This window comes from Pagrus pagrus, assembly GCF_965226575.1.
Source record: "Pagrus pagrus genome assembly, chromosome: 24".
Taxonomy (NCBI): Eukaryota; Metazoa; Chordata; class Actinopteri; order Spariformes; family Sparidae; genus Pagrus; species Pagrus pagrus.
Window position 1 is genome coordinate 1,516,324 of NC_140206.1, and position 16,088 is coordinate 1,532,411.

A 16,088-nucleotide genomic window follows, 5' to 3' on the forward strand; every position below is an offset into this window, starting at 1 on the left:
TATTATTTATAATATGGACAGTGTAAGTTTAAACAGTTGGTATTTTTATTTACAAACAATAAATAATAAATATGGATATTAAAAATTGTCCAATTTGTGCAAACCAGAAAGTGTGTGGATATGTGCAGAGTTTTTTTTTTTTTATTGTACAGTGCACAGTGAGGTCTACTGGGAGCAGTGCTGGTTGTAGACTCTGACAGCAGCAGGAAGGAAGGACCTGCGATACCTCTCCTTCACACACTTGGGGTGTATCAGCCTGTCACTGAAGGAGCTGACCAGTGCTGTGATAGTGGCCTGTAGGGGGTGGGACTCCTTCACCAGCAGCGATGATAGCTTGGCCATCATCCTGCTGTCTCCCACCACCTGCACTGGGTCAAGAGGGCATCCCAGGATGGAGCTGGCCTTCTTGATAAGTTTATCAAGTCTCTTCCTATCTGCTGCCGAGATGCTGCTGCTCCAGCAGACTACTCCATAGAAAATGGCTGATGCCACCACAGAGTCATAGAAAGAAGTCAGGAGCGCCCCCTGCACTCCAAAGGACCTGAGCTTCCTCAGCAGATGGAGTCTGCTCTGACCTTGTTGTATGTTGCTGCAGTGTGATCAGTCCAGTCCAGTTTATTGTTCAGGTGAACTCCCAGGTACCTGTAAGACGTCACCATCTCAATGTCTGTTCCCAGGATGTTCACCTGAGTGAAATCCACCACCAGCTCTTTGGTCTTCCCGGCGTTGAGCTGGAGGTGGTTCCGCTGGCACCAGTCCACAAAGTCCTGAATAAGTTCTCTGTAGGCTCTGTCGTCCCCGTCCCTGATGAGGCCGACGATAGCAGAGTCGTCAGAGAACTTTAGTAGATGGCTGTGGGGTGACTGGTGGGAGAAGTCTGCAGTGTACTGGGTGAACAGGAAAGGGGCCAGGACTGTTCCCTGTGGGGCCCCCGTACTGCAGACAACCGTGTCCGACACACAGTCCCGAGTCCTCACATACTGTAGCCGGTTGGTGAGGTAATCGAGGATCCAGGATGTGAGGTGTTGGTCCACCCCCGTGAGCTCCAGCTTGTCCTCCAGAAGGGCCGGCTGTATGGTGTTGAAAGCACTGGAGAAATCAAAGAACATGATCCTCACAGTGCTTCCAGGCTGATGAGACGTTGATGGAAGATTTTCCACCAGTTAAAAAAAAAAAGCAAAAAAATTAGCCTTGATAAAAAAATTGAATCCCATTGTTAATCATCATTATGAGATAACAAGTCAGAATTATGAAAGTCTTTTTTTTGAGAACTCAAGATATTACAAGAATAAAGTGGAACAGCAGTCTCTCCCTGCGTTATACTGAATGTGAAGTTGCTCTTTCTTGTTTTGTAAACTGGCAGAAATGAGCTTCTACAAACTTCTGATGTCGACGAAGAGGACGTGTCTCTTTAGCCCCGTTCAGCCCTTTCAGTGCAGGAATCATGCAGCGATTCTCCGTATCAGCTTTGAATGTCAAATTCAGTTTTTCTCTGGTGTCAGCTGTATTGAAGTCTATGGGAGATGATGGAGAAACTCGCTGAAACCCAACACATCTACATCGTCTGACTTCTGATGAAGAAATGCCTCCAGAACACGACAGAACACACTTCAGAACTGATTCTTGGTCAGACTGGTTTCTGCTGGTCAGACCGCAGTTACATCACTAACAGGAGCCTTTCCTCGACATCGAGACAAGAAATCAGGTGTTAACCTCCTCTCTGAAGTGTGGTCTCTCTCAGTAGGGCTGTGTAAACGTCAATTCACATTCCTCTACATGAAGTACAAAATTCTCATCACAGAAAACCTGTAGAAATGCTTTAAAACTTGGTAACTGTAATAAATGTAAATCACACAAACATCACAGAATAATGTTGCAACAAGCTTTTGGCTCTTTTGTAAAATATATTTATTGAGTATATTTACAACTGTACATTTAACAATATATTAGAAAAGTCTTTGTACTTCCAGAAAGTATTAAAAGTGTTTTTGGTGGAAGAACTGGTTCTTAGACTTTGTACCGGGTCTCAGAACCGGGTCTCTCTCTGGAACAGTAACTCAGCTGTTAGTGGGTTTAAACACATTTTCATCAGGAAACACTTTTACTGCCGTTTACAGTCAATTCACTGTTTTAATGAGGAAAAGCTGAGAAAATGTTTGTATGAAGAAAACAGAGATCACGCATCACTCTATTTAAAATGTGAAATAAAAACAAAACTCATATAATACTCATTTACATTTTTAACATCATTTCCTTGAGATAATTTACTGAACATGACTTTGACATGACTGCATCATTACTTTGAGACATCATTATAGAGTCATACTTCTCCACGTTGAACTCAACATTCATCCCAAAATACAAACATATAGTTGTCACAAAGTAAAAGTAAATTCAGTTAATATAACAAATACAAAATGATAAATTGAGCCAACTCATAAAATCGAGGAACAGTTACAGCCTGTTTGTTTTGTTACAATAAAAAAAGGATGTAATCGTGGACCCAACAGAACAACCTGATGGGTAAAACCTGAGAGTTATCACATAAATATAAACACGCTGAAGACAAATCTACAGCATCATGAACAAGAGAAGAGTCATGATCTCCAGATGATTATCATCAAACACTGCTGGCTGCTCTTGGCCTCCAGACAACCTTCTGAATCAGTCTATAACAAAGAGCAGGAGTCATGATGTTCTCATCTGTGAAGCAGAGATCACCGTGTGGAACATGATGGTCCCGTATTATAAACTGTCCACCACCAAAACAGTAACAAGTAATCGTACCAAAGTCATGTTTTCATCTAACGATCATGAGACATCAGCGACTCCCTGATCAGCACATTACCACCACACTGACGGCTGCTTCACCAGATTTCAAACCGCTTGTCTTTCTTAAAAGGAGCTCTGTCCTCGATGTTGTTCCTGAAGAGTCTAGAAAAACCAAAGCAGAGAGAAACATCACTCACTCAGCCACAATAACATGTGACAGGATTAACTTAACTCATCTGACATGATGAAGTACAGATGTCTTAAAGGTGACATATTATGCTCATTTCTGCTTGTTGACATGGGTCCTTGATGTCTAAATGAAATGATAGTTACATGCTTTGGTCGAAAAAACCGAAGGATTGAGCACAGCAGGGTTGTTTACACACCAGTTTCACAGCCCTGCTCTCAGCGGCCGGATTCAGTGACTTTTTTTCATTATGTTAATGAGCTACTGCGTGCGCCGCCCACTTCTTCCTGCCGACCGGAAGACGTGAGGAAGGCATCGCGGGACCATGGCAACGAGCACTACACAGCAACTTTCAATAAAGTTGAGGAAAAAAAACAAAACAAAAAAAAAACAAGGAGCAATACACAGCGCGACGCAGCTTTTCAGTGTCCGTGCCTGCATATGACTGATAGTAGCACAGCAGACATGTAGCAGGTAGCCGCTGTCTCCAGCTCCAAAACAAAGTAGTGACTGCTTTACTGCAGATAACGTTTTGATACTCTCAGGTCTGGTCTCTCATGCCAGCAGCTAACGCTACAGCTAATGCTACGGCTAACGCTACACACGTATTACATGTATACCAACACACAGGAAAACGGTCAGAGGACAGTCTCCCAGAGCCATGACATCTGCCAAACTACAGCAGCTCCTCGTGCTGCCTGTCACACAGTCAGCAGTGCATTCAGACAAGACACGCTTCTAGAAGTTTGCTTACACACTGTCCTTTAGCACAACATGCTAATGAATGAACGTAGCTCACTGGCCGAGAATAACAGACCAGTTCATACCGTTTCCTCTGCGTGTTCACCGCGGAACAGCAGCTAAACGTCCGCGAACAACTGACACACACAACTGAGGCGATCTCACCCCGTCTCCTCTGTTTGTTCACCGCAGAGCAGCAGCTCACTGTCCGCGAACAACTGAGACATTTCACCCCGTCTCCTCCCCATGTTCACGGCCGAGCAGTGGTTCACCGGCCGGTTAGAAGCGATAAAATCTCAATATCCCAATTCATTTTCTCAATTCACCTTCATGTTTTAAAGAGTGCTGATATGACACATTAACGCTTCGTATCATTAACATTATCATGAATCCTCCGGCCTGTAAGCCCAACGTTGACAACTTCACATGTAATGTTAGTTCAGCCTCATATTTACACCCACGGTTAGCGTTAGCTCATGTGCTAAACGGCCAGAGTAACACAAACTATACTGTTTTTTAAATACTTACAGCTCCATCACTGACAGCGGGTATGGATCCATCTTTTAAGGGAAAATCTCGTTGCCAGTCCAGCGTTGTACTGACTCTGGTTGCTGAAACAGTCCGGGGTGAAGTGACTGGCACAGACCATAACGCTTCTGCTCACTGAAGCTGGGACCCTGATAAATAAAAAGTAGCCTCTTCGCTCTGATATCCTCTTTGGTAGGGAGGCGATGTAGCGAAACATGAGGATCCGTGCATCCGACGACAGAGCAGCAGTGCTCGGCTTTCGGGTTGTACATGGTAGCGGTCAGGCTGTCACGTACAAGTTAGCGAGGGGAAAAAATGGCGGATCCTCGTTCAGGTAGCTGGCGTAATGTGGGAGGAGATACGCAAAGAGTATGCAAAAGACCGGATTGTGACGTCACAATCCGGTCGAAATCCAAACGGCTCGTTTAGAGACTCAATTCCTGACTCTGCCAGGTACAAAATATTGACTTAGTTGTCAAAACTCATGCTTAGGGGGTGGGGAGGCACTCCGGATACACAAATATACATACTAAAGCAAGGAAAAAGTCAGTTTTGCATAATATGTCCCCTTTAATAAATGAACGGTACAGTGATGAATGTGTGCTCACCGCACAGTGTCCATGGAGGGGTTGATGGAGACCAGTTCCAGTAACATGTCAGTTGAAGCATCAGTGATCTTATTGTGACTCAGACTGTAACACAAACACAGGAAGTGACACAGAGGATATTTATGATGGTGAGTTATATCAGCCTGCTGCTGCTGGAGACAGTACAGCTACTGTCCAACACACAGCAGCAGGGACAGACACAGGTCAAGGACATAACTAGAATTACATACATGTTGTCACATGAACACGTGTGTGTTGACAGACTGATACTCACTCCAGGACTTGTACTTTGTGCAGATGTGTGAGGAGTGTGAGCAGCAGCTGGTCAGTGAGCTCACAGTGACTCAGGTCCAGTTCTGTCAGCCCTTCAGAGACGTCCAGCAGCCGAGCCACAGCTCCACAGGCCCTCTGATCCAGTGTGGTGTGACTGAGGTCCAGCTCTCCACCCAGGGCTCCACACAGGGACACTGCCCGTCTCACTGTGTCTCTGGCACTGTTCACAGGAACCAGGGACAGCAGCTGGAGGACGACCGTCTTACTGGCTCTGAACAGGAGAATCAGAGCAAAGAGCTGATTGTTAAGCTGATTTATGGTTGAATGTAGATTCTACGCAGAGCCGCGGTGTAACCTACGCATGGGGCTTACAGCGTTGTAACATTTATACATGTGCACTCGGACAGTGAAGAGCTGCTCCTGAGGAGCTGTATAATCCAAGAAGAGCAACAGAGGTCGGTGTGTTTACTGGGGAAACTACAGGTCACAATGCCCTGTACTAGTACCGCCACTAAGCACCAGAGGAGGAGCCAGAAACGTGATGCTACCAAGTGGAGAAATCAGTCGTTGCGATCTGCGTTGTGACAATGTGCCGGTACAATTCTGGGGAGGTGTGAGTCAGAGTATGATGTAGGTGTTTCAACACAAAGCTTTAAGCTGCATGAACATAAAAATAAACAAGTTTCTTCTCTGGTTTAGGTCACTCTGTTGTCTTTCCCACCTGAGGAGGACTCTGTCCAGGACAGGAAGCAGCAGGTCCAGCCCGCTGTCCTCCACCTCACAGTCCTGCAGGTTGAGCTGAGTGTCCTGGCTGCTGTGTCTCAGGATGGTGGAGACGGCCCTGCAGTCCTCATCAGTCAGACTGAGAGTCTCACTCTGAGCCTCCTGCTGCAGCTCCACACAGGAGGAGCAGGACAGATCCAGCCTGTGCTGCAGAGTCCTGAGCAGGCTGACTGCTGCCCCCTGCTGGGCGTCAGAGGCAGCACAGCAGTGGATCAACTTCAGCAGCAGATTTCTGTCAACACTGAGGAAATAGATAGAAAAATAACACATTAAATTAACAAATATTATGCATTATGTCCTGTGTGTTGAAGAAGACAGATACACTGACAAACTAACACTAATGTTTTACCTGAGTTGAGAAACTCTGTCCAGTGTAAAGAGGACGGACTCCATGTCCTCTGTTGGCATGGAGGTCCACAGGAGCTTCAGTTTAACTCTGTCAGTGTGTTGGAGGGTGAAGAGCAGAGCATCACAGTCCACAGAGTTCATCTCTCTGCAGGTCAGGTTGATCACACGATCCAGTGACCTCAGTAAACTGGGTATAAAGGGACTGGCACGAGCGTTATAGATCTCTGTGATGACGGTCAACACAAAGCTGGGACAGGCTCTGAAACACAAAGTGTGTTCACCAGAACAATTTGATCAGTCAAAGAATCAACAAACTGATGTAACACATGATGCAACTGATTCAATGAGACAAACTGACGTCTGCATCTGGTAAAAAGGTTAAAAACTAAGAACCTTTTAAATACAATCCTGTCCAGAAAGGGAAGCAGACGAGGGATGTTCTCCTGTGAGAAGCGGTTCTTCCTCAGGTTCACAGTGAAGGTCTGATCTGACGGCTGCTGCAGCAGATAGTGAAGAACCTCCCAGTTCAGAGAGAACGAGCTCAGGTCTCCACCAACCTTACTCAACAAGGAGCAGGTCAAGTCCTTGTCCTGGATGTCATGGAGGAGGAAGAGGAGCTCCTGGGAAATCTTCTCACTCAGTCTGCAGATAGAAATGTTTGAGTTTATCTTAGAGAAGTAAATGATTCATACATTTTGTATTTTCATTCATCAGATTGTGTTTCTGAAGCTCAGCAGAGACTTTTACTTGATTGTTAGAGGACCATCATGAAGCAGCAGTGGAATGAGACTCTGAGCAGGGACACAGAACTCAGTCAGGTCCAACCGGCTGACTGTCCAGTATCTCAGCAGGGACGCCAAACTACTGACGACCTTCAACAGAAGTCTCTCTGATGGTCGGCCTGTCTGAGGGGCGAGAGAAAGCTCCTCAACAGCCAACAGACAGGCCACTCTCTTTCTTCTCACCCACTGAGACAGAAACAAGGCCGTACCATTGGAGAGCCTGAAGGTCAGAGAGGGAGAGAAGAAGCAGCTGTGACATCATGACCTTCACCACGAACTGCACATTCAAACTGGACCAGATGGTGTTACAGGAACAACATTAAATATAGAAACACAAACCTCAGACTGTGCAGTTGTGTTGTGTGTCTGAAGAGGAGGGAGGCTCCTCTGACAGACATCCTCCTGGCTGTGAGGACGAGATCCACATCAGAACCACAGAGTCTGAGAACTCTTCCCACAGACCTGCAGGTTTTCCAGCCCAACTCTCCTGTTAGCTGCAGGGTGAAGCCCAGGAGCTGCAGCAGAGAGGCCAACTGCTCGGCCTCCTCTCTGGATCTCACAGAGATTAATGTGCACACACGCTGGAAGAACTCTGGATCACCACTGAAACAACATCATGGAAGAGGAGTGAAAACAGAAACACATGCTGCATCACAAACCACCTGATGGACCATGTTGTTCATGGAGAGTGACATTTAGAAAACAGACAGGATGAAATAATATAACTGTGTGTTAATATCACACGGTATTAAATACTCCTGAATAAATACTGAAGACAGAATGAACATTATGAGTGTGACTTACCTGAGCTGTGAGATATGAGGCAGACACTGTAGGAAACTCCTCACTTCACTCTCTTCATGTGAGCAGCCTGTCAGCTTCACTTGTTTCTTCTCTGATGTGAGTTTCAGCACTTCCAGGAGGATGGAGCTCTTTCTCTCTGAGAGGTTTATGGACCAGACTGCAGGAGCTGACTGGAAAACTGACTGTAATGATGGAAGGACACTCAGGCCTGTTTCAGTCTCATAGTCCTTCAGGTGGGAGTACAGATCCAGCAGGAAACCACACTGCTTTTCATTGTCCATGCCATTTGAAGGGAACTTTTTATATCTGCACACTGATGATAACAGCTCCAGTATCTTCTCTCCTGTCTGCTGTTCTCTCTCTGCTGCTGCACAGAACAGATTCACAAAGAACCTGACGTCACCTTTGAACCTGTGAGAGACACTGGAACAAGAAATGAACATTTAGTTATGACCTGATGTCAACAACAGAAACACAGTCATGTATTACTGATATGGAGTTTATCTGCTAAAAGTCTTCAGATACCTGCTGATGAGAATAATACAGTAAAGTAGATTGTTACGGTCGAGTGTTGCACCTGTGTTTGTGTGTTCTGGTGTTAGTTTCCCCTCCAGGTGACGCCCTCTCCTCCTTCTTGCCTATGAGTGGAGGATCACACCTGAGCTCCCTCACCATGAGGCCATGGTGACTTACAAGCTCTGTGTAAACTAACAATGGGGCCAGAGGGGCAGGTGGCTGCAGTGTGCTGCATGAGCCACAATATTGAGCAGTCAGGTGATTTTTTTATTTTTTTTTGATCAAGGTCTTTTTTATTTTTCAGATATAACAAACAAAAGATATACAATTCACACATGAAATAATCAAATCTAGTTCCTGTCCATACGAACAAACCAACCAACTTCCCTGTACCCCCCCACCCACAAATACTGGACCCTCAGCAAATTTCCATACATCCTGACACATTCAAATATGAGTTTGCAGATTCATACATATACAGTATATATATATTAAATATCTAGGCAAGTAAAAGAAAAAGACAACATAAATAAATAATAATAAAGGAAAAATAATAATAGTTAGAAAATAAATACATAAGTAAATTAAAAAAATAAAAAATTACGCACACACAATTGGGTTACATAGATATGTTAGTAGCTGCTGTGTCTTCTACAAAGGAAATAAATGGCTGCCAAATGTCATAAATTTTTTTAGTGGACCCTCTTACAGTGTATCTAATCTTTTCTAAATGAACATAACTCATGACCTCCCTAATCCACTGGCCATATGTTGGGGGGAGAGCATCTTTCCATTTAAACAGAATAAGCCTCCTAGCCAACAAAGAGCAGAAGGCCATCATGCTCAGGTGGCACCCAGAAAAAGTGGCATCAATCGGAGCCACACCAAACAATGAAATCAAAGGAGATGGGTGTACTGTTTTTCCACATATTCCAGAGAATGCCTCAAAGATGGACTGCCAAAAATTGTGTAGCTTGGGGCACAACCAAAACATGTGCAGGAGTGTGGCAGGAGCCTGCCTGCACCGATCACACGTAGGGTCAATACCCGTCTTAATCTTGGACAATCTATCCTTGGTCCAATGAAGACGGTGCACCATTTTAAACTGAACCACAGTGTGTCTGAGGCATATAGAGGAAGAGTAGATTTGTTGTATGATTTTTTGCCATATTTCTTCTGTAATCGTTATGTGTATTGAGTATTGTATAAATTCTGCCTATTACTTGTTTTATATTAACTTCACATTTTAAAATTGTTTCAAGCAGTGATTCAGGAGGACTCAATGGGAAACAGTCAGAGTTAGAAGCCACAAAACCTCTAACCTGTAAATACCTGTAGAAATGTGATTTATGAAGACCATATTTCTGTTGCAGTTGTATAAAAGTGGCAAACCTATTTTCAATGTAGAGGTCAGATAATGTACCTATTCCATTTCTTGCTCAGATATTAAAAGCATCATCCATCATTGATGGAACAAACATATGATTCTTAATCAATGGTGTAACAGGTGAAAGAGCAGTGAGATTAAAGGTCCTTCTAAACTGATTCCAGGTTTTAATTGAATGGATAACAACTGGATTGGTGGAGAAGGCTGAAATAGGCTGTTTGAAAGGTAATTTGGAACATAATAAAGCTGCTGGGGAGGTAGATCCAATGGATGCCCTCTCCAACACCGTCCATTCAGTACTATTGACATCTGTGCAGTCATTTCTCAACCAATACAGCAGTGCTCTTATATTAGCGGCCCAATGGTAATACACAAAATTTGGAAGTGCCATACCTTCCAATGCGCGAGGTCTCTGTAATATATTTTTATTAATCCTTGGCTGCCTTTTATGCCATATAAAGGATGAAATCTGACTATCTAAATTGGAAAAAAAAGATTTTGTTAGATAAATAGGAAGACATTAAAATAGATATAAAAACTTAGGGAGAACATTCATCTTAATCGTATTGATCCTCCCTCCTAAGGAGAGAGGCAGAGGGTCCCAACGTTCCAGGTCTTGTTTAAGTTTACTTAAGAGGGGATGATAATTTGCCTTAAAAAGATCCTTGTGGTTACGTGTGACCCATATACCTAAATATTTTATTTTTTTAGGACTGAATTTAAAAGGGATTGACCCAAAGTATGATCTTTCTACAGAGGAGATAGGCATAAGTTCGCTTTTCTGAAGGTTAACTTTATAACCAGATATTCTTCCGAACTTTGTGAGTAGAGTCAATAATTCAGGAAGGCTTGAGAGGGGGTCCGACATAAATAACAACATATCATCCGCATAAAGTGAAACCTTATGTTCTGAACCCGCCCGGTGTATCCCCTTGATGGTGGGGCACTGCTTCAGGGCTAATGCAAGTGGCTCAAGTGCAACAGCAAATAAAAGTGGTGAAAGAGGACACCCTTGCCTTGTGCCCCGCTTCAGCTCAAAGTAGGTGGATAAGTTATTATTGGTGCGTACCGCAGCCACTGGGAGCGTGTATAGGAGTCTGATCCAGGAGATGAATTTAGGGCCGAAATTAAACACTTCTAAAGTCTTGAAAAGATAGTCCCACTCCACCCGATCAAACGCTTTTTCAGCGTCGAGTGACAGCATCACCTCAATATTCCCAGGATCGGGCGGAGTGGGACAATAAAGGATATTAAATAGACGCCTGATATTGAAAAATGAATAACGATTTTTTATAAATCCTGTCTGGTCAGACGAGATAATAGAGGGGATAATGTTTTCAAGGCGACGTGCCAAAATCTTGGCAAGAATCTTTGCATCTGTGTTCAGCAACGAAACAGGGCGGTATGAACTGCAATTAAGGGGGGTTTTATCCTTCTTAAGTAATAAAGAGACTACTGCTTGACGCATGGTTGGGGGCAAACAATTGGTGACTAAAGACTCTTCGAATACTAACAATAGCAAAGGAGATAACTGATCAGAAAACTTTTTGAAAAATTCGGACGAGAAACTATCTGGCCCTGGAGACTTGCCACTTTGCATGGCTCTGATTGCTGACACTATCTCCCTGACTGTGAAATCCCTTTCCAGTTCAGCCGAGAGTTCTACATCTACAGAAGGCATTTTCAGGGATTTAAAAAAATCTTCTAGGACAGCAGGATTGGTGGGCACATCTGAAGTGTATAATAATTGGTAGAATTTCCTGAAACAGGAATTGATTTTCTCATTGTCAGTGCATTTTAAAACACAATCGTCATTAATTTCAGGAATGGTTTGATTGGCAGTTCTTTGGCGCAGCTGGTGAGCAAGTGCTCGGCCGGACTTTTCCCCATGTTCATAATAACCATGTCTTGATTTGGAAATAAGGTATTCAGCATGTCGGGTGGACAGGAGATCAAACTCTGTCTGTAACGACAAGCGTTTTTTAATTAGATCTGCTGATAGGGAATGGCCATGCAGCCTGTCTAACTCCAATATCTCATCTGCTAATTTTTTAATACGCTCAGTGCTAGCCCTTTTTTTATTCGCACAGTAAGAAATAATTTGACCCCTTAGATAAGCCTTTAACGACTCCCAAACAGTAGATGGGGTCCCTGGGGTTTGATTGATGTCGAGAAACATTTTAATTTCTGACGATATGAACTTAATGAACTCAACTTCTGAAAGAAGCAAAGGGTTAAACCGCCATGAACGGTATGTAGATTGTGTATTAGGAATATACATTTTCATGGTTAAGGGACCATGATCTGAAATGACCATAGCCCCGTAATCACATTCTTTCGTGAGATGCAGAATTCTTTTATCCAGGAAAAAGTAATCAATACGTGAATACGTCTTGTGAACCGGGGAAAAGTAAGAGTACGCCCTAGAGGTGGGATTGCGAAACCGCCACACATCCGCTACACCATAGGTCTTCAGGAAGAGCTGAATAGAGTGTGCTGACTTCGACAGGGATGCCCTCTTAGAAATACTCCTATCTAAAAGAGGAGAAAGTGCACAGTTAATGTCACCGCCAAGTATAAGATGATGTGATGTCAGGTCTGGTAAGCGAGAAAAAAAATTGGTGAAGAATGTAGGGTCATCCCAATTCGGGGCATAAATACAGGCGAAAATAACCGGGAGAGAGAATAATTTTCCTACCACAATGACGTATCGCCCTGCAGAGTCAGTTTGCACATGAGATGCCGTGAACTGTACATTTTTACTTATCATAATAGCAACACCCCTAGTCTTTGAGCAGAAATTAGATTGATACACCTGGCCAGCCCATCCCCTAACCAGGCGAGAACTATCACAAGAACGTATATGGGTCTCTTGTAAGAAAACAATATCTGCTTTGAGCTGTTTTAGGTGTGTGAATATTTTTTTAAATTTCACTGGATGATTAAGTGATTTAACATTCCAACTTATGAAGTTAGCAGGGCAGCCATTGTAACCTCTTGTATTATTTATACTGGCCATATTGTGTATACAGAGAAGAGAGTACCGTATATGAAACCCAAAAACACAAGAACACAAAAACAGACCAAAACGACAACAAAAAAGAATAAAAAAGTAGCATCAGTTCGTAGATAAGTCCAGTAGTTACCCACCCCCAATCACCCACATGAACCAGGTGATTACAACAACCCTCAGAGAGAAATCCACACATTAAGTGTTTATGGTGGGGAACTATAAAGCTAAGCACTCGGGGCTCCCATCAAGCCTCCAACATAAAGAAAATAAGTAGTAGTAAAGTGCAAAATAATACAATTCTAGGTGTAATGCACAGTAAAGTTATGATTCTTGGGAAATAATATATAGATCATGCTGAGTATCAAGACTATACAGCATTAACTTCCTTAACATTGCAACAAGTGTAATGTCTCTAACAAATAGCCAACAGTGGCTGATTCAGTTAGTCCATAATGATAATCAGGAACTGTAACAGCATGTCTTTCATTTCAACTCGAGATAACCTTTAAGCCAAAACGACAAACCATAGCTTTAGTAGGAACACTAAGCTGAACATGAAATAGTATGTCAACCCATGAGCACACAGTTCAAGCTGGTCATCATCGACAGTGAGAAAGTGGAGCAGTTTAAAGAAACTGAAAACATTGTGTTATGAATTGGTACCTGGTGACATCTGGCACAGTGATATACTAATGTTCAACATACCCCTAGGTCGACAGAGGTATCATGTTCAGTTGAGATCATCAGACTCACGTTCATTCCGCGGCCTCCATGGATGGGATAATGTTCTTCGTGACATAAGTCATAGCTTTGTCCGGGTCAGTGAACTCCCTGTCCTCCCCTCTGTACGTGACCCGAAATCGCGCTGGAAACAGAATCCCGTATCGACTCCCTGACGGTCGCGAAGCAGCTTCCTCACCTCTGTAAATGCAGCCCGGGCTTTAGCCACAGTTGCCGTGTAGTCCGGGAAGATGGTAATTGGTTCCCCGTTGAAACGGAGCGGACTTCGAGTGCGAGCACGTCGCAGTATCTGGACACAGTCTTGATAATAATGTAGCTTAGCAATGATGGCGCGAGGTCTTCCGCCCGGCTTCTTCGGCCCTAGGCTCCGGTGCGACCGATCGATCATCGGCTCTTTATCCAACTGTAGCACCTCGGTTAGCAACTTTGATACAGAGGTTGTAGTGCTGGAGTCGGGAGTTTCGTGTACTCCAATGATCCTTATGTTGCATCTCCTCATCCGCCCTTCCATATCCTCAGACTTCGTTTTCAGTTCTGCCATTTCTGCCTTCAACTCACTCACAGTATTTTGTAAAGTAGCCACTTCATCTGACCATGTTGATAGCCCCCCTCTACCTCCTTGATGCTCACTTTCACCTGGTCGATCTCGGACTTCAGCGCTGCGGTGTTGTTCATTATCTCAGTTTTCACCGCCTTCAGCTCGTTCTTGAGCATTTCGAAGTCATCCGCGAGAGCATTTTTCAGCTCTGACTTTAACACCGTAGAGATGTCCGCTTTTAGTGAAAGAAGGATTTCTGATTTCAGGCCTTCAACGTCCATCTCTCCCGAGGCAGGTGAGGGCGGGGTCACTTTAGCTGGGCTCTTGGTAGTACTCTGGTCCGAGGAGGTGTTGGGCCTTGTTTTGGAGGATCCAGTATACTTAAATTTCTTCAGCCTCGTGTCCATTAGGGCACCGCCGTGGACCCGTTCCACTATCCGATGGACTTTAGTGATAGTTTGCTGTTGTATGACAAATATTACACCTTACGTTTTTCGGATAAAATAGAGGCTTAACGGGAGCTCACGTTGAACACAGCTCACTCCATTGCGGCCAAGCCACGCCCCCAGTCAGGTGATTTCTTCTATTGATTAGTGATCCAACATTTAGCGCTGGAGTTGCTCTCAGCTTTAAAACATTGATAACATTGGTTGTGTTTTCTTCTGTTGTAGGATGACCGCCATCTTCCTTTTGAAGACACTGGTATGTTGTTGACCCAATTACTTTTATTTTCATTTGTAAATAAATCTTTTGTGTTTAAACTCCAACATCGGATTCCCGGGACTTCCGGGGGCACGGAGCGAGATGGCAGAGTAGAGCAGAGCTCCTGAGTCGATTAAACAATAACTCCCCCAGAACTATGAAAGGTCTGAAAATACAATTTCTACACTGACACGAAATGAGTGGGGGACGAAAATCGAGAAGCACAAGGCAAAAAATGACATCCAAAGACCAAGAAGACGAATTTGAAGGCGAGTTAGCCAACGACGAAAATGGCGACCCTAAACAACTCCGCTCAGTATTAGAAGGCCTCACAAGTATCACGAAGGAAATACGAGACCTCAAGAGGGAAATGAAAGAGGACCTCTCAAAATTCAAAGATGAATTTAAAGAAGAGGTGAGGAGAGAGTTTGCTGGCTTCACAGAGGAAACTAACCGCGAAATGGCAGAAAACATCGCGGAAATACAACAGCAGCAAAAGGATATTACTGAGACACAGGAACGGATTTCAGAGCTGGAAGAGTGGAACATGGATGCTAAAGAGGCCATTGTTACTCTATTAAAACAGCAAACGAAATTGCAAGAGAAGTTGACTGAAGTGGAAGGACACGGAAGACGCTGCAACCTGAGAATTTATAACGTGGCTGAACAGGACAACGAATCTGTGCCAGAGCTAGTGGACGGGCACCTGCGCCGGGAGCTCGGGTTACCGGTGGGAACTGATCTGCACATACAGCGGGCACACAGAAGCCTGGGGAAGAAACCACCACCGGGAGCAACCCCGAGGTCCATAGTAGTCAACTTTTTGAAATACGAGACCAAAGAAAATATTCTGTCTAAAGCCTGGAAAGAGAAAATACAAATCGATGGGAGACAGATATTTTTTGACCACGATTATCCCACAGAGGTGATGAAGAAACGTAAATCCTACTCGGAGATCAAAAAGACTCTAAAAAGCAAAAAGATCCGCTTCCAAACACCACTGAGTAAGATAAGGATCCACTGGTCGGAGGGTCCCAAGACTTACAACAATGCTGAAGAAGCAACGCGGGACATGAGGAGCAGAGGGCTGGAGGCACTGGTGAGGCGCAGCAGCGACCCCCCATTGGAGGAGCGTATCCTGAGGACCTCTTCATGGCAACGCGTTGGAGAGAAGTCGGGGATAAACTTCGGCACCACTGCCCAGAAGGGACGCCGAGACGCAGGGAGCCGAGCGAGGGAAAGGCTACAAGAGTTTACAAGATGAGGGGGAAAAAAAATAGGGAACCCAGAAGAACTAAATGTCTCCTGTTCTTAAGTTAAAGCTTCTACAGTGGTTAGGTGAGTAAACAGAGCCACTAAAACGGA

At 44.2% G+C, this 16,088-nt stretch overlaps 1 protein-coding gene across 5 annotated transcripts in view; it reads right to left on the reverse strand.

The window, feature by feature from the left end:
- Positions 1 to 1,891: 1,891 nt before the first annotated feature.
- Positions 1,892 to 16,088, reverse strand: part of LOC311253451 (uncharacterized protein) — a 64,207-nt gene continuing 50,010 nt past the window's right edge. For 3 of the 5 annotated variants that reach the window (XM_084347433.1, XM_084347435.1, XM_084347434.1), the window contains 9 exons: positions 7,827 to 8,249; positions 7,362 to 7,625; positions 6,988 to 7,242; positions 6,634 to 6,882; positions 6,242 to 6,499; positions 5,831 to 6,133; positions 5,111 to 5,380; positions 4,837 to 4,920; positions 1,892 to 2,934 (listed from right to left, as the gene is read on the reverse strand). In XM_084347433.1, coding sequence (XP_084203559.1) covers positions 2,868 to 2,934; positions 4,837 to 4,920; positions 5,111 to 5,380; positions 5,831 to 6,133; positions 6,242 to 6,499; positions 6,634 to 6,882; positions 6,988 to 7,242; positions 7,362 to 7,625; positions 7,827 to 8,249 — 2,173 coding nt within the window. In that variant the 3' untranslated portion in view covers positions 1,892 to 2,867. The remainder of the gene's footprint in view (positions 2,935 to 4,836; positions 4,921 to 5,110; positions 5,381 to 5,830; positions 6,134 to 6,241; positions 6,500 to 6,633; positions 6,883 to 6,987; positions 7,243 to 7,361; positions 7,626 to 7,826; positions 8,250 to 16,088) is intronic. The other 2 variants (XM_084347437.1, XM_084347436.1) reach the window with 2 other exon arrangements.